The 23747-nt window shown below is 36.6% G+C and overlaps 1 protein-coding gene across 3 annotated transcripts in view; it reads left to right on the top strand.

The window, feature by feature from the left end:
• BTBD8 (BTB domain containing 8) overlaps positions 1–23747 on the top strand; it is a 124563-nt gene that overhangs the window by 44525 nt on the left and 56291 nt on the right. For all 3 annotated transcript variants that reach the window (XM_040470972.1, XM_040470969.1, XM_040470971.1), the window contains exon 5: positions 23036–23125. In XM_040470972.1, the coding sequence (XP_040326906.1) occupies positions 23036–23125 (90 nt within the window). The remainder of the gene's footprint in view (positions 1–23035; positions 23126–23747) is intronic.

Below are 23747 nucleotides of genomic sequence, written 5' to 3' on the forward strand. Positions count from 1 at the left end.
GAAACTTAACAGGAACCCATGGGGGAGGGGAAGGAAAAAAAAAAAAAAGAGGTTAGAGTGGGAGAGAGCCAAAGCATAAGAGACTGTTGAGAACTGAGAGCAAACTGAGGGTTGATGGGGGGTGGGAGGGAGGAGAGGGTGGGTGATGGGTATTGAGGAGGGCACCTTTTGGGATGAGCACTGGGTGTTGTATGGAAACCAATTTGACAATAAATTTCATATATAAAAAAAAAAAACAAAAAACAAAAACCAATAATCCAGTTAAGCTATGGGTAGAAGGAATGAATAGACATTTCTCTAAAGAAGATATTCAGATGGCTAACAGACACATGAAAAGATGCTCAACGTCACTCATGATTAGGGAAATACAAATCAAAACTGAAATGAGATAGCACCTCAAACCTGTCGGAATGGCTGAAATTAACAATATAGGAAACAACAGATTTTGGGGAGGATGCAGAGAAAGGGGAATCCTCTTACACTGGTGGTGGGAATGCAAACTGGTGCATCTACTATCTGAAAACAGTATGGAGTTTCCTCAAAAAATTAAAAATAGAACTACCCTATTATGCAGCAATCGCACTACTAGGTATTTACCCAGAGGATACAAAAATACTGATTTGAAGGGATACATGCACCCTGATGTTTTAGCAGCATTATCAACAGTAGCCAAATTATGGAAAGAGCCCAAATGTCTGTTGCCTAACGAATGGATAAAGAAGAGATTGTGTGTGTGTGTGTGTGTGTGTGTGTGTGTGTGTGTGTACACACACAGGCTGGAATATTACTCAGCCATAAGAGAATAAAGAATAAAATCTTGCCATTTGGAGCTAGAGTGTATTATACTAAGTGAAATAAGCCAAGAAAAGACAAATACTATATGAATTCACTCATACATGGAATTTAAGAAATGAAACAGATGAACATGGAAGAGGGGAAGAGGGAGGCAAACCAGAAAACAGACTTTTAACTATAGAGAACAAACTGAGGGTTACTGAAGGGGAGGGTTAAATGGATGATGGATATTAAGGAGGGCACTTGGGATGAGCACTGGGTATTATATGTAAGTGATGAATCACTAAATTCTCCTGAAACTAATATTACTAAATTAAATTCTAGTTAACTAACTTGAAGGGGTGCCTGGGTGGCTCAGTCCATTGAACATTTGACTCTTTTTTTTTAATTTTTAAATGGTTATTTATTTTTGAAAGAGGAAGACAGATCATGAGTGGGAGAGGGGCAGAGAGAGACACAGAATCTGAAGCAGGCTCCAGGCTCTAAACTGTCAGCACAGAGCCCGAAGTGAGGCTCTAACCCATGAGCTGTGAGATCATGACCTGAGCTGAAGTCAGCCATTTAACCGACTGAGCCACCCAGGCTCCCCAAGCATCTGACTCTTGACACTTGGGTCATGATCCCAGGGTTGTGGAAATGAGCCCCATGTTAGGCTGTGCGCTGAGTGTGGCTCCTTAGGATTTCTGTTTCTCCCTCTCTCATTCTATCTTTCTCTCCCCCCTCCTTACCCCTCTCCCCTACTCTGTCTCTCTAAAATAATAATAATGAATAAAAACTTGAAACTTTAAAAAAAAAAAAAAAAGAAGATGCAACCTAGGACTTTCTTAGCTAGAGAGAAGTCACTGCCTGGCTTCAAAACTTCAAAGGACAAGCTTTCTCTCTCTCTGTCTTTTTAAAATATTTTTATTTATTTTAGAGAGAGACAGAGTGTGAGTGGGGGAGGAGCAGAGAGAGAGGGAGACATAGAATTGGAAGCAGTCTCCAGGCTCTGAGCTGTCAGCACAGAGCCTGACGTGGGGCTCAAATTCAATGAACTGCGATATCATGACCTGAGCCGAAGTTGGACGCTAAACTGGACTGAGCCATCCACGCACCCCCAAACTAATGCTCTTGTTGAGACCTGTTCAGAAGAAGAGTTTTCTTTCAAAATATTACTACTCATTGACAGTGTACCTGGTCACCCAGGAGCTTTTTTTTTTTTTTTTAATTTATTTTTGGGACAGAGAGAGACAGAGCATGAACGGGGGAGGGGCAGAGAGAGAGGGAGACACAGAATCGGAAACAGGCTCCAGGCCCTGAGCCATCAGCCCAGAGCCTGATGCGGGGCTCGAACTCACGGACCGCGAGATCGTGACCTGGCTGAAGTCGGACGCTTAACCGACTGCGCCACCCAGGCGCCCCTCACCCAGGAGCTTTGATGGAGTTGTACAACCAGATAAATGTTTTCATGTTTGCTAACACATCCATCCATTGTGCAACTCATGGATCAAGGAGTCATTTCAACTTTCAAGTCTTATTATCTAAGAAATACATTACAGAAGGCTGTAGTTGCCCTAGATAGTGATTCCTATGATGGATCTTGGCAAAGTCAATTGAAAACCTCTGGAAAGGATTCACTATCAGCAGCCATCAACATCAAGGCAAGATCCTCCACCAGCAAAAAGATTACAACTCACTGAAAATTCAGATGATAGTTAGCATTTTTTAGCATTGAAGTATTTTTAAATTAAGGTGTACACATTTTTAGACATCATAGCATTATGTATTTTATGTATATTATATATAAAATAACACACTATTGTCATAATATATACTTAATAGACTGTAGTATCATGTAAATACAACTATCATATGTACTAGGAAACCAAAAAATTCATTTGACTTGCTTAATTACAATATTTGCTTTTATTGTGGTGGTCTGTAACCTAACCCTAGATATCTCCTAGGTATGCCTGTATATCTTTTAGGTATAATCAGGTAAAGTAAGTAGATAGAAGGATATAACTCTAATAGCATTCTTCATTAAGAATTATTTAATCACTTAGTATATGCCACTACTGTGTTTTGTGCTGTGATTGAGATTTGTATGCTTTTGAAGTGCATATGGATCTTAGTGAATGTTTCATATGTACTTGAAAAGAATGTGTCTGCTGCTGCACTGGGGTGAAGGTTTCTATAGATGTCAAATAGGTTGGTAGTGTTGTTCAAGTCTTAGTCTTCCATATCCTAAACTAACTTTTTGTCTACTTGTTCTGGTAGTTACTGAGAAAAATGTCTCTAAGTATGATTTGCCTATTTCTCCCTTCAGTTTTATTGGTTATTGTTGCATGTATTTTGAAGCTATCTTGTTTTTTGATTGAAGTATAATTGACATATAACATTATATTAGTTTCAGGTATATAACATACTGATTCAATATTTGTATGTATTACAAAATGATCACTACAATAATTCTAGTTAGCATTCCACTCTAGATTTCTTCTGATTAGTGTTTATGTGGCATATCTTTTCCCATCCTTTCACTTTTAACTTCTCTGTGTCTATATTTTAAGTGGTTTAAAATTTATTTCTTGTAGACAGCATATAGTTGTGTCTTACTTTCATTATCTGATCTCATAATCTCCTTTTAATTAGATAATTTAGGCCATTTATAGTAATGTTGGGATTTGAGTCTACTATTTACTATTTATTTTCATTTTTTCTTTGTTCTCTTTTTTCTCTTTTCCTTTCTGTTGTATTAATTGAATTAAAAAATTTTTAAAAAGTTACAGTTTATTTTTAGTGTTGACACATTAGCCATGTTTTGTGTATATTGTCTTTGTGTTTATTATTGTGTGTTTATTAGTGGTCGCTCTATTATTTACCATATGCATTGTTAACTTCCCACCATTAATGTTCAATTAATATAAAGATATATGTATTTTTTTCCACCTGTTCTTTGTGCTATTCCTGTTATACATTTCACTTTTATATGTATTCTAAACCCTACCATAAATTGTAATTATTTTTTAAAACAATTATCTTTTTGGTAATTTTTTAAATGAGGAAAACGTATTTCATATATACCCACATATTACCATTTCTTGCAATTTTAACCTTTTATTTAAGTCCACGTTTCCATCTCTTAAAAGTTTTGTTAGGTTTAAAGACTGTATTTAAATTTCTTTTAATACAGGTCAGTTGCCAGTGACTTTTATCAGCTTTTGTCTAGAAAAGGTCTTCATTTAGACTTCATTTTTGAAAGATATTTTGCTGGATACAGAATTATAACTTGGCAATTTTTTAATTTCTTCCAGTGCTTATAGATGTAATTTTATTGTTATCTGGCTTGTATTGTTTCTGACAAAAAGCCTGTGATTATGCCTAGTTTTGCTTATCACTGTGTCATGTGCCTTTTTTCTCTGGCTGCTTTAAAAGCTTTTTTCTCTAGAATTAGTTTTCAGCAATTTCATTATGATGTACCTTGTGCTTTTATTTATATTTATCCTGCTCATGATTTATTGAGCTTCTTAGATCTATGGGTTTGTGGTTTCTTGTGAAATTTGGAAAATTTACAAGGATCATTTTTTTTCAAATTTTGTTACAATCCCCTTCTTTCTCTCCTTTACACATGGAATTCCAATTAATATGTATGTTAGTCCCATAGTTCACTTAAGCTTTTTTTTTCAAATGTTTATTTATTTTTGATAGAGACAGACAGAAAAGACAGAGTGCAAGAAGGGGAGGGGCAGAGAGAGAGAGAGACAGAGAATCCAAAGCAGGCTCCAGGCTCTGGGCTATCAGCACAGAGCCTGACATGGGGCTCGAACTCATGTACTGTGAGATTATGACCTGAGCCTAAGACTGAGCCACCTAGGAGCCCCAAGCTTTTTTTTTTTTTTTTTTTTTTTTAGTTTCTTTTCTCCCTACATTTTATTTGGATAATTTGTATTGCTATGTGCACAGGTACAGTAGTCTTTTCTTTTTCAGTATCTAATTTTCTTTTAAGTCCATGCATGAATTTCTTCATTTCAAATGTTCCATATTTCATCTCTAAAATTTGTTTTTTTCTTGACTCTTCCATTTTTTCTTCATTATGTTCCTTATTAAGAAAATCCTTGAACATATCTATGATAGCTTTTTTTTTTTTTTAATGTTTTTTAAGTTTATTTATTTTGAGACAGACTGAGTGTGAGTTGGGGAGGGGCAGAGAGAGAGGGAAACAGAATCCCAAGCAGGCTCCTTATCAGCATGGAGCCTGATGCGGGGCTCAAGCTCGCAAAACCATGAGATTGTGACCTAAGCCAAAACCCAGAGTCAGAAGCTTAACCAACTGAGCCACCCAAGCACAGCTGTGATAGTTTTTAAAAATGCTTTGTCTGCTAATTCCATCATCTCTTTCATTTCTGGGTCTGTGTCTATTGACTGATTTTTCTTGTGGTTATAGTTAACATTTTGCTGCTTCTTTACATACCTAGTAATTTTTTATTAGATGCTGGATGTTATGTTGTTATTTGAATTTTGTTGTCTGTCTTTAAAAAGACAGTTGTTGAAGTTTGTTTTAGCAGGTAATTTAGTTACTGTGGATCCACTTTATGTTTATGAGACTTGTTTTTAAACTTTGTTAGGGTGGATTTAGTGTAGGCTTTGCTCTAAATGTTGCATAGCTCTTTTACTGAGATGCGACCCTTTTGGAAGCTTCGTGCTCCAAGTATTCAGTTCTGACTGGAAGGAACTTGAATGTCTGCCAGTCCTGTGTAAACAGGTGTATACTTCCTGGCTTTTATTCTTTGCTTACGTCATGAGATTTACCCTAAGTATGTTCAGATTATATTCAGACAAAAGCTCAAGGGGATCATTCCTTTAATTTCTGGAGCTCTTTTTCTTATAACTCCCATTTCCATAGTATTGTGCCCCATAAATTCCAGCTGAGTCGTCTTCCTAAAGCTCCTGTATGTTTTTTCAACTCAGTAAGACAACCAGGTTCTGCTTGTGTTTGTCCTCATTGTGCCATGATCTAGGAATTGTTTCCACAAGGAATAAACATCATGACTGCAGGGCTTACCTCAATTGTTTTCTTTCTCTTAGGGATTAGTCCTGTACTGCCTCTTTTTTCCAGTGTCCTATTTTATTCACTTTTCTACTTGTTAATGTAGAAAAGTTATCTTTCAAAAGTAGAAGCAGAATCTCTGATAGTTTCTTAATACGCTTTGGGTTTTTTTTTTTTTTTTAACTTTTTAAACACTTATTCATTTTTGAGAGAGATAGAGAGATGCAGAGTGTGAGTGAGGGAAGGACAGAGAGAGGGAGACACAGAATCTGAAGCAGCTCCAGGCTCCAAGCTCTCAGCACAGAGCCTGATGTGGGGCCCGAACTCACAAACCATGAGAACTGACCTGAGCCGAAGTCAGATGCTTAACCAACTGAGTCACCGAGGCACCCCAATATACTTCATTTTTTTTTTTTATAAATTTTTTTTTCAAAGTTTATTTATTTTTGGGACAGAGAGAGACAGAGCATGAACGGGGGAGGGGCAGAGAGAGAGGGAGACACAGAATCGGAAACAGGCTCCAGGCTCTGAGCCATCAGCCCAGAGCCTGACGCGGGGCTCAAACTCACGGACCGCGAGATCGTGACCTGGCTGAAGTCGGACGCTCAACCGACTGCGCCACCCAGGCGCCCCTATACTTCATTTTTTAAGAACAATTTTAAATTTACAAAAAATTTAGTAGAGAGTACAGAGATTTCTCATATGCCCCCACACTCAATTCCCGTATTATCAACATCTTATGTATACATTTAGTATGGTATATTTGTTATAGTTAATGAACCAACATTGAGATATTATTAACTAAAGTCCATAGTTTATTCAGAATTATTTAGTTTTTGCCTAATGTCCTTTTTTCCCCTAGAATCCATTCAAGATGCCATATTACATTTAGTGGTCCTGTCTCCTTAGTCTTCTCTTGGCTGTAACAGTTTCATAGACTTTGCTTGTTTTAATGACTTGGACAGTTTGAGTTCTGGGCAACTATTTTGTAGAAATGTTCTCTGGTACAAAAACAGACACTCAGATCAGTGGAACAGAATAGAGAGCCCAGAAATGGACCCACAAAGGTATGGCCAACTAATCTTTAAAAAAAAATTTTTTTTTAATGCTTATTCATTTCTGAGAGACAAAGAGAGACAGAGCACGAGTAGGGAAGGGGAAGAGAGGGGAGACACAGAATCTGAAGCAGGCTCCAGGCTCCGACCTGTTAGTACAGAGCCTGATGCGGGGCTCGAACTCATGAACTGTGAGATCATGACCTGAGCCAAAGTCAGATGCTCAACCAACTGAGCCACCCAGGTGCCCCCAACTAATCTTTGACAAAGCAGGAAAGAATATTCAGTGGAATAAAGACAGTCTCTTCAGCAAGTGGTGATGGGAAAACTGGACAGCAGCATGCAGAAGAATGAATCTGGACCACTTTCTTATACCATACACAAAAAATAAACTCAAAATGGATGAAAGACCTCAATGTAAGACAGAAAGCCATCAAAATCCTCAAGGAGAAAGCAGGCAAAAACCTCTTTGACCTTGACTGCAACAACTTCACACTCAACACGTCTCCAGAGGCAAGGGAAACAAAAGCAAAAATGAACTACTGGGACCTCATCAAAATAAAAAGCTTTTGCACAGTGAAGGAAACAATCTGCAAAACTAAAAGGCAATGGATGGAATGGGAGAAGATATTTTTAAACAATGTATCAGATAAAGGGTTAGTATCCAAAATCTATAAAGAACTTAACAAACTCAACACCCAAAAAACAAATAATCCAGTGAAGAAATGGGCAGAAGACATGAATAGACACATCTCCAAAGAAGACATCCAGATGGTGAACAGATACATGAAAAATGTTCAACATCACTCTTCATCAGGGAAATACAAATTAAAACCACAATGAGATACCACCTCACACCTGTCAGAATGGCTAAAATTAACAACTCAGGCAACAACAGATGTTGGTGAACATGCGGAGAAAGAGGATCTCTTTTGCACTGCTGGTGGAAATGCAAACTGGTGCAGCCACTCTGGAAAACAGTCTGGAGGTTCCTCAAAAAATTAAAAATAGAACTACCCTACGACCCAGCAATTGCACTGCTAGGTATATATCCAGGGCATACAGGTGTGCTGTTTTGAAGAGGCACATGCACCCCAATGTTTATAGCAGCACTATGAACAATAGCCAAAGTATGAAGAGCCCAAATGTCCATCGATGGATGAATGGATAAAGAAAATGTGTTATATATATACAATGGAGCATTACTCAGGAATCAAAAAGAATGAAATCTTGCCATTTGCAACTACGTGGATGAAACTGGAGGGTATTCTAAGCAAAATTAGAGAAAGACAAATCTATGACTTCACTCATTTGAGGACTTTAAAATATAAAACAGATGAACATAAGAGAAGGGAAGCAAAAATCACATAAAAACAGGGAGGGGGACAAAACATAAGAGAATCTTAAATATGGAGAACAAATGGAGGGTTACTGGATGGGTTGTGGGAGGGGGAATGGACTAAATGGGTGAGGGACATTAAGGAATCTACTCCTGAAATCATTGTTGCACTGTATGCTAACTAACTTGGATGTAAACTAAAAAAGTAAATTAAATTAAAAAAATAAAATCCATCCATGTTTTTGTCTTGATAGCTAATTCTTATTTTATCACTGAGTAATATTCTGTTGTAAAGAATGTACCGCAATTTACTTATTTAAAAAAATTTTTTTTAATGTTTAGTTTTGAGTGAGAGAGAGAGTGAGAGAGAGCACGCTAGTGGGGAGGGACAGAGAGAGAGAGAGTGGGAGACACAGAATCTGAAGCAGGCTCCAGGCTCTGACCTGTTAGCACAGAGCCTGATGTGGGGCTCGAACTCACAGACCATGAGAGCGTGACCTGAACAGAAGTCAGACACTTAACTGACTGAGCTACCCAGGCGCCTGCAAATGTACCACAATTTATTGATTCACCTGTTGAGGGGCATTATGATTACCTTAGACTTGGTGATTAGGAATAAAGTTGTTGTAAACATTTGTGTGCATGTTTTCGTGTGGTCATAGTTTTCTGATCCACTGGGTAAATACCCATGAATGTGACCATCAGATCATATGGTAAGATTATGTTTAGCTTGCTAAGGAACTGCCGAACTTTCAAAGTGGCTATAGCACCTGCATTTCTGGTAGTTCCTTTTGGTCTTCATCCTCATCAGCAATTGATGTTGTCAGTGTTTTGGATTTCAGTCGTTCTAATAGGTGTGTACCAGTAACTCATTTTACTCTTTTTTAAAAAATATTTGTTATTTTAAGTAGGCTCTACACGCAACGTGAGACTCGAACTTAAACCCTGTGTTCAAGAGTTGCACGCTTCACTGAGCCAGCCACGCACCCCTCATTTTACTTTTTATTTCTCTAATGACAGACGATCTTGAGAATCTTTTTATAGGATTATTTACCATCTCTGTATATCATTGGGAGTTTTTTGTTCATATCTTCTGCTCATTTTTTAAGTCGGTTGTTTGTTATCTAATGTTGAATTTTAAGAATTTTAGGGGCGCCTGGGTGGCGCAGTCGGTTAAGCGTCCGACTTCAGCCAGGTCACGATCTCGCGGTCCGTGAGTTCGAGCCCCGCGTCGGGCTCTGGGCTGATGGCTCAGAGCCTGGAGCCTGTTTCCGATTCTGTGTCTCCCTCTCTCTCTGCCCCTCGCCCGTTCATGCTCTGTCTCTCTCTGTCCCAAAAATAAATAAACGTTGGAAAAAAAAAAAATTAAAAAAAAAAAAAAAGAATTTTATATTTTGGACAGAAGTCCTTTATCTGATATGTGATTTACAAATACTTTCTCCCTGATGGTGCCTTGCCTTCTTATTCACAGTGTCTTTTACAGAGCAAAAGTTTTCCATTTTCTTTTTTGAGTTAAAATTGACATATTGTATTTGTTTCAGGTATTCAACATAATCATTCGATACTTGTATACATGGTGAAGTGGTCACCACAATAAGTCTAATTACCGTCAATCACCATACAAAGTTGCGAAAAGTTTTTTTCCCTTGTGATGAGAAGTTTTAAGATTTACTTTTTGGCAACATTAAAATATACCATAAAATATTATTGAGGGGCACCTGGGTGGCTCAGTTGGTTGAGCATCCATCTCTTGGATTTCTGCTCAGGTCATGGGATTGAGCCCTGTGTCAGGCTCTGCACTCAACATGGAGCCTGTTGAGATTCTGTCTCTCTCTTCTTCTAGCCCCTCTCCCATACTCGTGTTCTCTCTCTCTCAAATTAAAATAGTAATAATAGTAGTAGTAGTAATAATAATAATAATAATAATAATAATAAAGTATTCTTGACTGTAGTTGCCATGCTAAAAATTTTAAATTTAATAGAACCCAGCTTACCAGTTTTTTCTTTTATAAGTTGTATTTTGGTGTTGTATCTAAATTCATCACCAAACCCAAAATCTTATGTTTTCTTCTAGAAATTTAGGGTTTTGTATTTTAAATTTGTATCTCTGATCGATTTTGAGTTAATTTTTGTATAACGTACAAGGTCTGTATCTGGGTTTATTTTTTTGCATGTGGATATCCAATTGTTCCAGCACTATTTGTTGAAAAGACTATCACAATTGAATTGCCATGGTGCTTTTGTCAAAACTCAGTTGACTATATTCCTGTAGGTCTGTTTTTGGCCTCTGTTCTATTCCACTGGTCTCTGTGTCTCTTCTTTCAACAGTACATGCTGTCTTGAGTACTGTAGCTGTATAGTTACTCTTGAAATCAGGTAGTCTGAGTCCTTCAACTTTGTTCTTCTTTTCCAACATTGTGTTGGCTATTTTGGGTTCTTTGCCTTTCCATATAAGTTTTAGAATCACTTTGTCAATATCTACAAAATAGCTTTCTGAGATTTTGATGAGACTTACCTAAATTTTTAAAATAATAAATTGATGTTGAAATTTGTCAAATGCTTTTCTGCATCTGTTTTTAATGATCACAGTTTTCTCCTTTATTTTTTTAATGTGCTGAAGTATATTACTTGATTTGAAATGTTAAAGCAATCTTGCATTCCTATAATAATTTCAACGTGATGTTTTACTCAATCTGCTTATAGCTAGATAAGTTACCTGGTATTTTGTTGAATATTTTTGCAACTATATTTCTGAGAGAAGTTGCCCTATAATTTTTTCTTTGTTTGTAGTGTCCTTGTTATGTTTAGATCTCAAGATCATGTTAACTTCATAAAATGAGTTAGGAAGTATTTTTTCTTTTTTTTCTATTTATTTGTTTTTTAAATTTATTTGGATAAGATTGATATTATATCTTCCTTAAATGTTTATTTGACTTTACTAGAGAAGTCATCTTGGCCTGTAATTTTCTGTATTAAGTAGCTTTTATTTTTATTCTTTTTTTTTTTTACAGTTAAGTTTATTAGGTTAGAATTCACATATAATCAAATGCAGACAGCTTAAAGTCCAATTTAATGAGTTTTTTAAATTTTTTAATTAAAAAATTTACTTCTATAGTTATCATATGGTGTTATATTAGTTTCAGATGTACAATACAGTGATTTGATAATTCTGTACATTACTCAGTGCTCATAATTGATAAGTGTACTTTAATCCCCCTCACCTATTTCACCCTCCCCCGCCCCCCACTTCCCTTCTCGTAACATGTGTTTGTTCTTTATAATTTAAGAGTCCACTATTTGGTTTGTCTCTTTTTTACTTTTTTCTTTGTTAAGCCTTAAGAGTTTATTATATTATTTTATTATTTTAATTTTTAATTTACATCCAAGTTAGTTAACATATAGTGTAATAATGATTTCAGGAATAGAATTTAGTGATTTATCACTTACATATAACACCCAGTGCTTATCCCAGCAAGTGTCCTCTTTAGTGCCCCTTGCCCATTTAGTCCATTCCCCCATCCAAAACCCCTCCAGCAACCCTCAGTTCTCTGTATTTAAGAGTCTCTTAAGTTTTGTCCCCCTCCCTGTTTCTATATTATTTTTGCTTCCCTTCCCTTATGTTCATCTGTTTGTAACTTAAATTCCACATAGGAGTGATGTCATATGATATTTGTCTTTCTCTGACTGACTTACTTCGCTTAGCATACCACCTAGTTCTGTCCACATTGTTGCAAGTGGCAAGATTTCATTATTTTTAATCACCAAGTAATATTCCAGTGTGTGTGTGTGTGTGTGTGTGTGTGTGTGTGTGTACACACAGCACATTTTCTTTTTTTTTTTAATTTTTTTTTCAACGTTTATTTATTTTTGGGACAGAGAGACACAGAGCATGAACGGGGGAGGGGCAGAGAGAGAGGGAGGCACAGAATCGGAAACAGGCTCCAGGCTCCGAGCCATCAGCCCAGAGCCCGATGCGGGGCTCGAACTCACGGACCGTGAGATCGTGACCTGGCTGAAGTCGGATGCTTAACCACTGCGCCACCCAGGCGCCCCACACCACATTTTCTTTATCCATTCATCCGTTGATGGACATTTGGGCTCTTTCCATACTTTGTTTCTTGTCAATAGCACTGCTATAAACAGGGTGCCTGTGCCCCTTTGAGACAGCACTTCTGTATCCTTTGGATATATACCTAGTAGTGCAGTTGCTGGGTCATAGGGTAGTTCTATTCTTAATTTTTTGAGGAACCTCCATACTGATTTCCAAATGCAAGCACCAGCTTGCATTTTCACCAGCAGTGCAAAAGAGATCCTCTTTCTCTGCATCCTTGTGAACATCTGTTGTTTCCTGAGTTGTTAGTTTTAGCCATTCTGACAGGTGTGAGGTGGTATCTCATTGTGGTTTTATTGTATTTCCTTGATGATAAGTGAGGCTGAGCATCTTCTGTATGTCTGTTAGCCATCTGGATGTCTTTGGAAAAGTGTCTGTTCATGTCTTCTGTGCAGTTCTTCAATGGATTATTTGTTTTTTGGGTGTTGAATTTGATAAGCTCTTTATAGATTTTGGATACTATTTATCAGATATGTCATTTACAAATATCTTCTTCCATTCTGTAGACTGCCTTTTAGTTTTGCTGATTGTTTCCTTCACTGTGCAGAAGATTTTTATTTTGATGAGGTCCCAATAGTTCATTTTTTGCTTTTGTTTCCTTTGCCTCTGGAGACATGTCAAATAAGTTACTGCAGCTGTGGTCAAAGAGGTTGTTGCTTGCTTTAGCCATTCTGACAGGTATAATGTGATATCTCGTAGTGGTTTTGATTTGCATTTCTCTGATGATGAGTGCTGCTGAGCATCTTTTCATGCATGTCTGTATGTCTTCTTTGTAGAAATGTCTGTTTATGTCTTCTGCCCATTTTTAACTTGGATTGTTTGCTTTTTTGGTGTTGAATTGTATAAGTTCCTTATATATTTTTGATTCTATTTATTGGATATGTCTTTTGCAAATATCTTCGCCCATTCTGTAGGTTGTCTTTTAGTTTTGTCAATTATTTCCTTTGCTTTCTCAAGCTTTTTATCTTGATGTAGTCCCAATAGTTTATTTTGCTTTTGTTTACCTTGTGTCAGGAGACATATCTAGAAAAATGTAGCTATGGACAATGTCAGAATCATTGCCTGTGCTGACTTCTAGGGTTTTTATGTTTTCAGGTCTCACATTAGGTCTTTAATCCATTTTAAGTTCATTTTTGTATATGGTCTGAGAAAGTGATCCAGTTTCATTCTTTTGCTTGTAACTGTCCTATTTCCCCAATACCATTTGTTGAAGGGACTTTTTTCCCATTGCATATTCTTACTTCCTTTGTTGACAATTAATCCATGTGAGATGTTAACCATGGTTTATTTCCAGGCTCTCTGTTCTGTTCCATTGATCTATGTGTCTATTTTGTGTCATTACTTTACTATTTTGATTACAATAGCTTTATAGTATATCTTAAAACCCTGGATTGTGATACCTCCAGTTTTCTTCTTTTTCAAAATTGGTTTGGCTATTTTGTGGTCCCATACAGATTTTAAGATTATTTGAATTTACTGAAAAATGCTGTTGGTATTTTGATAAGGATTACATTAAATCTGCAGATTGCTTTGGGCAGTATAGACTTTTAACAATACTTGTTCTTCCAATACACGAGCATGGAACATCTTTCTGTTTGTCCATGTCATCTTCATTTTCTGTATCACGTTTTGTAATAGAGTACAGGTCTCTCACCTCCTTGGTTAGGTTTATTTCTGGGTATCTTCTTATTTTTGGTGCAATTGTAAATTAATTTCTCTTTCTGCTACTTCTAGTGTATAGAAATGCAACAGATTTCTGTATGTTGATTATGTGTCCTCTGTCCCTGTTGCATTCATTTACCAATTCTAGTAGGGTTTTTTTGGCATCTTTAGGGTTTGCTATATATATATATATATATATACATATATATATATATATATATGTATATATCATGTCATCTGCAAATAGTGACAGTTTTACTTATCCTCATTGATATGGATACCTTTTATTTCTTTTTCATGTCTGATTGCTGTGTCTGACTTTCAATACTGTGTTGAATAAAAAGTGACGAGAATGGACATTCTTGTCTTATTCCTGATCTTAGGGGAAAACTCTCAGTTTTTCACCATTGAATTTGATGATAGCTGTGTGTTTTTTACATTTTTATGTAAATAATAATACCTCTTATTATTTTGAGGTATGTTCCCTTTAAACCTACTTTGTTGAGGGTTGTTTTTTTTTTTTATCATGAATGAATGTTTTACTTTGTCAAATGCTTTTTCTGCATCTCTTGGAATGATGGTATGGTTTTTAACCTTTCTTGTGTTGATGTTTTATGTTGATTGATTTGTGAATATTGAACCACACTTATATTTGCATGTCAGTAATGAATCCCACTTGATTGTGAATGATTTTTTTAAAAATACATGTTGGATCTGGTTTGCTAATATTTTGTTGGTGCTTTTGCATCTAAATTCATCAGAGGTATGGACCTGTAGTTTTCTTTTTTTGTGGGCTTTTTAACTGCTTTTGGAGTAAGGGCAGTACTGGCCTCATAGAAAGAATTTAGAAGCTGCTCTTCCTCTTTTATGATTTGGAATAGTTTGAGAAGAATAGGTATTAACTCTTCTTCTTTGAATATTTTTTGGACTTCAGTCAGGATCATCTGGTCCTGGATTTCTATTTGTTGGTAGATTTTTGATTAATAATTTAATTTCATTGCTGGTAATTGGCCTGTTCAAATTTTCTACTTCATCTGATTCAGTTTTGGGTATTTATACATTTCTAGGAATTTATGGATTTCTTATAGATTGTGCAATTTGTTGGCATATAATTTTTCAAAATATTTTCTTATAATCCTTGGTATTTCTGTGGTATCTGTTACTATTTCTCCTCTTTCATTTCTGATGTTATTTGAGTCCTCTCTCTCCACCTTTTTTTTTTTTTTTTTTTTGAGTGGTTGAATATTTACCAATTTTGTTGATCTTTTCAAAGATTCACCTTCTGGTTTCATTAATCTGTTCTATTGTTCTTAGTTTCTGTTTTGTTTATTTCTGTTCTAATTTTTATTATTTCTTTCCTGCTACTGGTTTTGAGGGTTTTTTTCTTCCTAGCTCCTTAAGGAGTAAGGTTAGGTTGTTAATTTGAGATTTTTCTTCTTGAGGTAGGCTTATATTACTATAAACTTTATTCTTAAAATGGTTTTTGTTGCATCCCAAAGATTTTGGACTGTTGTGTTACTTTCATTTGTCTCCATGTATTTCTTTATTTCCTCTTTGATTTCTTGGTTGACTCATTGGAAGTAGCATTTTATTTAACTTTCATATATTTGTGTTCTTTCCAGATTTTTTCTTGTGGTTGATTTCTGATATCGTAGCGTTGTGGTCAGAAAAGCTCTATGGCTTAATTTCCATCTTTTTGAATTTGTTGACACTTGTTTTGTGACCTAATGTGATCTGTATATTAATGCTGATCCATACATGAATACTCCATGTGCACTTGAAAAGAATGTGTGTTCTGATACTTTATGATGGAATATTCTAAATATATTTGTTAGATCCATCTCCTCCAATGTGTCATTTAAAGCCACTGTTTACTTAAATGATTTTCTGTTTGGATGATCTATCTACTGATGTAAATTGGTGTTAAAATCCCCTAGTATTGTTGTATTACTGTCAATTACTTCCATTATGTTTGTTATTAACAGCTTTTTGTATTTGGGTGCCTCAGTGTTGGGTGCATTAACATGTACAGTTGCTACATCTTCTTGTTGGATTGTTCCCTTTATGATTATGTAGTGTCCTTCTCTGTCTCTTGTTATAGTCTTTGTTTTAAAGTTTATTTTGTCCAGGGGCGCCTGGGTGGCGCAGTCGGTTGAGCGTCCGACTTCACCCAGGTCACGATCTCGCGGTCCGGGAGTTCGAGCCCCGCGTCGGGCTCTGGGCTGATGGCTCAGAGCCTGGAGCCTGTTTCCGATTCTGTGTCTCCCTCTCTCTCTGCCCCTCCCCCGTTCATGCTCTGTCTCTCTCTGTCCCAAAAATAAAAATAAACGTTGAAAAAAAAATTTAAAAAAATAAAAATAAAAAAATAAAGTTTATTTTGTCCAATATAAATATTGCTCCCTTGGCTTTCTTTTCACTTCCATTTGCATGATGTTTCTTCACTTTCAATCTGCATGTGTCTTTAGTATGAAATGAGTCTCTTGTAGGCAGCATATAGATGGGTCTTGCTTTTTTATCCATTCCATCACCCTATGTCTTTTTATTGGAACACTTAGTCCATTTACATTAAAGTAATTATTGATATGTATGGACTTACTGCTATTTTGTTACTTGTTTTTGTATTTCTTCTCTGTTCCTTTCTTACTCTCTTCTCTCATGGTTTGCTGGCTATCTTTAGTGATATAATTGGATTCCTTTCTCTTTATTTTTTTGCATATCTGTTACTGGTTTTGATTTATGGTTGTTGTTAAGTTTATATGTAACATCTTTTGCATATAGCAGTCTGTATTAAGTTGATGATCGCTTTAAGTTCGAACGCATTCTTTATACCTCTCCCTGCCACCCTTCCCCCTGCGTTTTAGGTATATAAGTGTCATACTTTACATCCTTTTATTTTGTGAATCCCTTGACCAATATTTATATATGTACTTTATTTCACTGCTTTTCTGCTTCCTGCTTTTCTTAGTCATACTTATGGTCTTTCCTTTCATTTCAAAAATTCCTTTTAACATTTCTTGTATGGCTAGTTTAGTGGTGATGAATTCCTTTAACTTTTGTTTGTCTGGCAACCTCTTTATCTCTCCTTCAATTCTGAATGATAGCCTTGCTGGATAGAGTTCTTGGCTGCAGGATTTTTTCTTTCAGCAGTTTGAATATGTCATGCTACTCCCTTCTGTCCTGGAAAATTTCTGCTGAAAAATTTGCTGATAGCTTTATGGGATTTCCTTTGTATGTAACTTTTCTTTTCTTGCTGCTTTAAAATTTTTCTCTTTATCATTACTTTTTTCCATTTTAATTGCTATGTGTCTTGGTATGGACTTCTTTGGGTTGATTTTGTTGGTGGCACTCTGTGTCTCCTGGATCTGGATTTCTGTTTGCTTCCCCAGGTTTGGGAAGTTTTCAGCTATTATTTGTTCAAATAAATTTTCTCTCTCTTTTCTCTCCCCTTTTCTCTCTCTTCTTCCTGTGTCCCTGTTATGTGAATGTTATTGTACTTGATGGTATTGCTGAGTTCCCTAAGTCTATTTTTAATTCTTTTTTCTCTCCCCTGTTCAGGTTGATTGCTCTCCATTACTCTATCCTCCAGGTCTCAATCCTTTCTGCTTCTTCTAGTCTACAATTTATTCTCTTTAATGTATTTTTACTTTTAGTTATTGTGTTCTTCATCTGTGATTGGTTCTTTTATGTTTCCTATCTCTTTGTTGAGAGGTCCTCCACTCTTTTCTCAAGTCCAGTAAGTATCTTTATGACCATTACTTAAAATTCTCCATTTTATTTACATCTCTTGTAATTTTGTCTTGTTCTTTCATTTGGGACATACTCCTCTTTCTCTTCATTTTTTCTAACTCTCTCTGTGTATGTGTAGTAGGAAAGTCATCTACATCTCATGGTCTTGAAAGTAGTGGCCTTATGAAGAAGAGATTCTATAGTGCTCTGCTTTGCAGTGCCCTATTCATCAGAACCTCGTACTTCAGTGGTGTCTCCTATATGTGTACATGTGACCTACTGTTGTTGCTGAAGTCCACTTTTGCCTCAGTCCATTTGGCTCTCTTTACCTGTCGTGGGTAGGCGTTGCTCCCTGTGCTCTTAGTGGGCCAGTCTGGGGCCACCTTGGGCTTAACTGAGTCAGACCAGGCATTTGCCAGAGATGCAGCAGCATGGAACTGTAGGGCCCTTTCCCTCTGTTGTCCCCTGAGAAGCTTTTTTTTGGTGATTAGGTCACACTCTCAGACCCAGTATCTGCCCCTAGCCCACTTGTGGGGCTGGAGTTAGACCAGTATGTGTAGTTATTTTCCTCTCTCACTGATGGCAGGAGGCGTTTTGGAGTGGTGCTGGCCCCTTATAGGGGTGCTTGCACATTGCCATGCCTGTGGCACTGCTTTGGATAATCTCCTGTCAAGGGTGTATTGGAGAGGGCATGTTCGCAGGAGAACATGGAGGTGGGATGCTCTTTGTCAGGAAGGTCTGAGCTACTGTACTGCAGGAGGGGACCTGCAGCTGCCCAGGAAAACACCTATGCAGGCTGGGATGAAGGAGATGGGTCCCCAGGAGAATTTTGGGGGTGAGACATGCTATTAAAAGCTAAGTGGAGAGTGTACATGTTTCACTGGTTCTCACAGGTGTCCATGTATGTATGCTAGGGGGTGGGGAAGGATAATGGCGCCTACCGGCTCTTTTGTTCTTGGAGAAGTCTCCCAATTATCACTGCCCCTCCAGCGTATACTCTGAGCTTAGTAAATAAATCTCCACCTGTATACCCCAGGTGTCTTTGAAACTGGTGCTTCTATACTATATCTCAGCAGGGCTGTTTGTTGTGCTTTCTCTTAAGGGCAGGGATTCTGTGTTCCTGGCTCTTGCAGAGCTGAGGCTAATTTTTAGAGTTCCAGGTGTTAAGCCCCACTGATGATTAGGCCCTTCTGATATTTAAAGCCAAATTTTGTGGGGATTGGCTTCCCTGTGCAGGTTCCTTCTTACCTGGGTGTCTGGTTAGGGGGTCTGCCCCTCTCTGCACTGGTGGTGCCCCTCCCACCACACACAATCCCACTGATCTGTTTGGCTCCTGACGGCATCTCTGCCATTCCTACCCTTTCAACGTGGCCTCTTCTCTACTTTTAGCTGTGGAGAGACTGTTCTGCCAGTCTTTGTATCATTTCTGAGATATTATACTGACGTGGGTATTACCTAGCTGTATCCATGGGATGAGGTGGACATTGAAGCCTAGCACATTGCCATCTACCTGGAAGTCCTGATGGGTTGTTACTAATGTATAAACTGTGGAACTTCTGCAATCAAGATAGAGAATTTTCATCACCTGAAAGTTCTCCCATGTCCTTTTACCTCCCCTCTCCCTAGCTCCACAAATTAAGTTTCATATGCTTATTTGCCATATGTATATCTTCTTTGGTGCATGTGTGTTCATATCTTTTGCTCATTTTTAAATTGGGTTCTTTTCCTATTTTTGTGTGTTTTTAATCATAGGTTATTTTACCTGTCTTAGAATTTCATGTAAATGAACTTAGACATACTATGTCTGGTTTCATTTGTTTGGTATAATGTTTTTGAGCTTTATCTTTGAATATTATACATATCAGTATTTTATTCAGTTTTTACTGGTGAAAAGTTTTGCAGTATTTTTGGATATGCCACATTAGTTCTTTCTCCTGTTTTTATATATATTGGTTTCTCTCATTTAGCTTTTACTAAGAAAGGTGGATTTTCTGTGTAAGTCTTTGTGTAAATATATATTTTCATTTCTCTTGGGTAAATTCCTAGGGATAATTTCTAGGTTTATGATAAGTGAGTGTTAGCTTTTTGTGAAATTGACAAACATTTCTTCAAAGAGGTGGTGCCATTTTACTGCATGCTAGGAAGTGTTCTAGTTGTTCCGCATCTTCACCACCAGTTGACATTTGTCAGTCTTTTTAATTTTTGCCACTCTAGTAGATGTGTAGTGGTATCACACTGTGGTTTTTATTTGCATTCCCCTAATCTACATAGTAATGTTGATTATCATTTCATAAGCTTATTGGCCATTTGCATATCTTGTGATTTTTCTGGTCATCTTTTGCCCATTTAAAAAAAAAATCTTTTTTTAACATTTATTCATTTTTGAGAGACAGAGAGACAGAGCATGAGTGGGGAAGGGGCAGGGAGAGAGGGAGACACAGAACCCGAAGCAGGCTACAGGCTCTGAGCCATCGGCACAGAACCTGATGCAGGGCTCGAACCCACGAACTGCGAGATCATGACCTGAGCCGAAGTCGGACGCTCAGCCGACTGAGCCACCCAGGCGCCCCTTTAAAGCATTCTTAAAGGAACTGATTTGGCACAAATTTTAATATAAGTAAGCTATTGAGAAACAGATATGTATCTTTTCCCCCCTTAACAGGAACCATGTCCTGTTCTGACCATAGCTTTTTCAGTCCTAATCTAATGCTCAAAACTTGATGTGCTATCTTGCTATACAACTGAGCATAAACTTGTTTTTTGAAGGAAGATAGTTTCTGTCAATATATTATCTGATAAATTTTTTGTGTATGCCCATTTTTTACCTGGATTATTTATGTGCTTGTATTTAGTTGTGATAGCTCTACACATTCTGGATTCAAGTTATTTGGTAGATATATGTTTTACAGGTATTTTCTCTGAATATTTTGCTTATCTTTCCATTTTCCTACAAATGATTTTTAAAGGACTAAAGTTTTTAATTTTGTTAAATTTAAAATTTTTATGTTAAAAAAACTTTTTTTTTAATTTTACGTTTGTTTATTTTTGAGAGACAGAGTGAGACAGAGCACGAGCAGGGAGGGCCAGAGAGAGGAGACACAGAATCTGAAGCAGCCTCCAGGCTCTGAGTAAGCAGTCAGCACAGAGCCTGACACGGGGCTTGAACCCATGAACTGTGAAATCATGACCTGAGCTGAAGTCGGACACTCAACCGACTGAGCCACCCAGGCGCCCCTAAAATTTTTATGTTTTTTTAACAAACTGGTTCATGCTTTTTGTTGCCCTAAGAAATCTTTGCCTACCCCAGAGTTGCAAAGATTTTCATCTTTTTTCTTCTAGAGATTTTATAGCATTAGCTTTTATATTTAGGTTTTGGTTCATTTTGAGTAGGTTTTTGTGTATGGTGTGAGGTTAACTGTCAAGGTTCATTTCTTTCCCTTCAAATCTCCACTTCCAGTACCTTTTGTTGATAACACTGTCTTTACCCCCATCAAATTACCTTAACAACTTTGTTGAAAAGCAGTTGGACATATATGTGTGGTCGGTTTTTGGATTTTCAGCTCTGTTCCATAATCTGTGTGTCTGTCCCTACATAAATACCATATTATCTTGATTACTGTCACTTTATAGTAAGTCTGAAAATCATGTCTTCCAACTTTTTTTCTCCTTTCTGATGCTTATTTGGCTATTGTAGTTCCTTTGTTTTTCCATATACCTTTTAAATCAACTTATCAGTTGCCACTTAAAAAACTTGATTGAGATTGTGTTGAAATGAGAAATTAATTTAGGCAAAATGAATGTGTTAACAATTTTGGATCTTCAAATTATGAGCAAAGTTTAGCCCTCTCTAGGTCTTTTAAAATTTATTTCAGCAATGTTTTATAGCTTTTAATGTGGAGGTTTTGCACTCTTTTGTTACATTTTTTTTTCCTATTTTTTTGACCTCTTTTGATATTAGTGTAAATGAAGTTCTTTCCTTCATTTTCTAGTTGTTCACTATTACACCTGATTATCTTTGGATGATTGCTAGAAATTTTATCGAATATTTATAGAAATAATTTGACACTCTGGGTGATGTTATTTTAACGAAGACTGAATTTCCTTCTGCTTCTGTCCAGATGTTAGACTAGATGCAGATCACTTTAATCCAGTTAGGGATTGAGCAGATTCAAAGTGGGACTTCAGTGCTAAAAAGGGCTTTTCTATTTCCTGTTCATTCTTCATTTAGGGTATAGCCCTTCAGAATCCAACTGAAATTTTGAGATCTCCACCAAAGCCTCCCCTCTTTGATTGACACGAATTTCAGTTTGTATGCCTCCAAGCTTATAAAGATTGCCAAAAGCTATACTCAGCTTCTTACCTCTCGATCATTTTTTTTTTTTTTTTTTGGCTTTCATTTGGCAATCACCTCAATGGAAAAAGTTTCCTAAAATACTTGAGTCAGCTCTTTTGTCTTCTTTCTTATAACTTATCTCAAAATCTGTGACCATGGTATCTTTCTGAGGCCTTCAAATCATTCCTGCTGTCTTAAAAAAAAATCTATGTGCATGTCTATATCTATATGTGTCTCCCTTTTTTCTTAGCTATTTTCAGGAGTGTTGCTCGGAGACACCCTAATAAGTCATTGCCAGAAGTATATTTTTCTTCTTGTCCCCTCCACTCTTCCATCTCATTCTCCACTAGAATATAATATTGTTCTCTGTATCTCATTTACTGCTATATTCCTAGCACTTAGTATACTGCCTAGCACAAAATAGCACAAAAATATCTAGTCAATAGATATTTGTCAAATTAAAAAATGAATAATACATCGACATTTTCTGTGAAAAGATAGAATGGAAATTCAGAAGAAAATATCTTCCCTGTTATTTCTCATAGCTAAGATATAGCTATTCTTTAGCATAATAGGGTGAGTTCTAAACTTGAATTCAGGACCTTTATAGTTCTAGTGCCTTTTTAATTGATATTCCCTCAAAATGTTAAATAACATCTTTTCTTTATCCATTTGTAAATTATTTATTACTCTCTTTTTCATGGAAATAGTTTCAACTGTTATTATAAAGTTAAAGAGTTTTCAAGGGAAAAAATAAAAAAAGATAAAAAGGACATTGGAATTAATGTTCTAATTAACTAATCAAAATATTTAAGTATAAATATAGGTTTGTAATTTTTATGATGGTTGTAATTCTTCCAGTGAATACAATCAAGGCAAATAGCTTGTTATCATGTTTTAAGAGGTAAAGATGAAGAATTTCGTTAAAAATTACATTTTGCATAGTACATAAATGTCTACCTGTGTTTTTCTCCCTTTCCTTTAGAGCCATTTTAAGTGCCAGATCCAGTTATTTTGCTGCAATGCTGAGTGGCTGCTGGGCTGAAAGCTCCCAAAAGTGTATTACTCTTCAAGGGTAAGCATAATTTTTACAAGGCAGCTTGACTGCAAATAATACTTCATACAGAACACTTCTAATGAATCTGTTTTCTCCATATATTCATTGAAATGTTTCTCATGTTGTGGAATTCAATGAAGTACATCTTCTGAAAATGAGAGATAGTAGGGAACATTTAGTAATAGAGATAGCGTGTTAGTCTTCCCAGACTGCTAAAATAAAATATCACTACTGAGTGGCTTAAACAACAGAAATTTATTTTCTCAGAATTTGGCAAGATCAGAGTACCAGCAAGGTTTCTTATGAGAGCTCTTACCTTGGGTTGCAGACAGCTTATTCTCTGTGTGTGCTTAATGGCCTTCCCTTAGTGCATGGGGGCAAGGGGAGGTGAAAAGAAGGTAGAGGGAGAGAGACAGAGAGAGCTCTCTGGTTTCTTCTATTTTAGCACCTCAGGGCAGGGCCCCATCTTATTATCTAATTTAACCTCAATTCCTTATAAGCCCCATCTCCAAATATAGCCACATTGTGGAGTTAGGCCTCAGTATATAAATTTGGGTGCGTGGGGAAACACAAACATTCAGTATGTAAAAGGTAGTTTCTTTTTTATCTTTTAAAGAATAATTTGGATAGGTGTGGATTT

Source organism: Herpailurus yagouaroundi, unplaced genomic scaffold, assembly GCF_014898765.1.
Source record: "Herpailurus yagouaroundi ecotype Mexico unplaced genomic scaffold, PumYag 77, whole genome shotgun sequence".
NCBI lineage: Eukaryota > Metazoa > Chordata > Mammalia > Carnivora > Felidae > Herpailurus > Herpailurus yagouaroundi.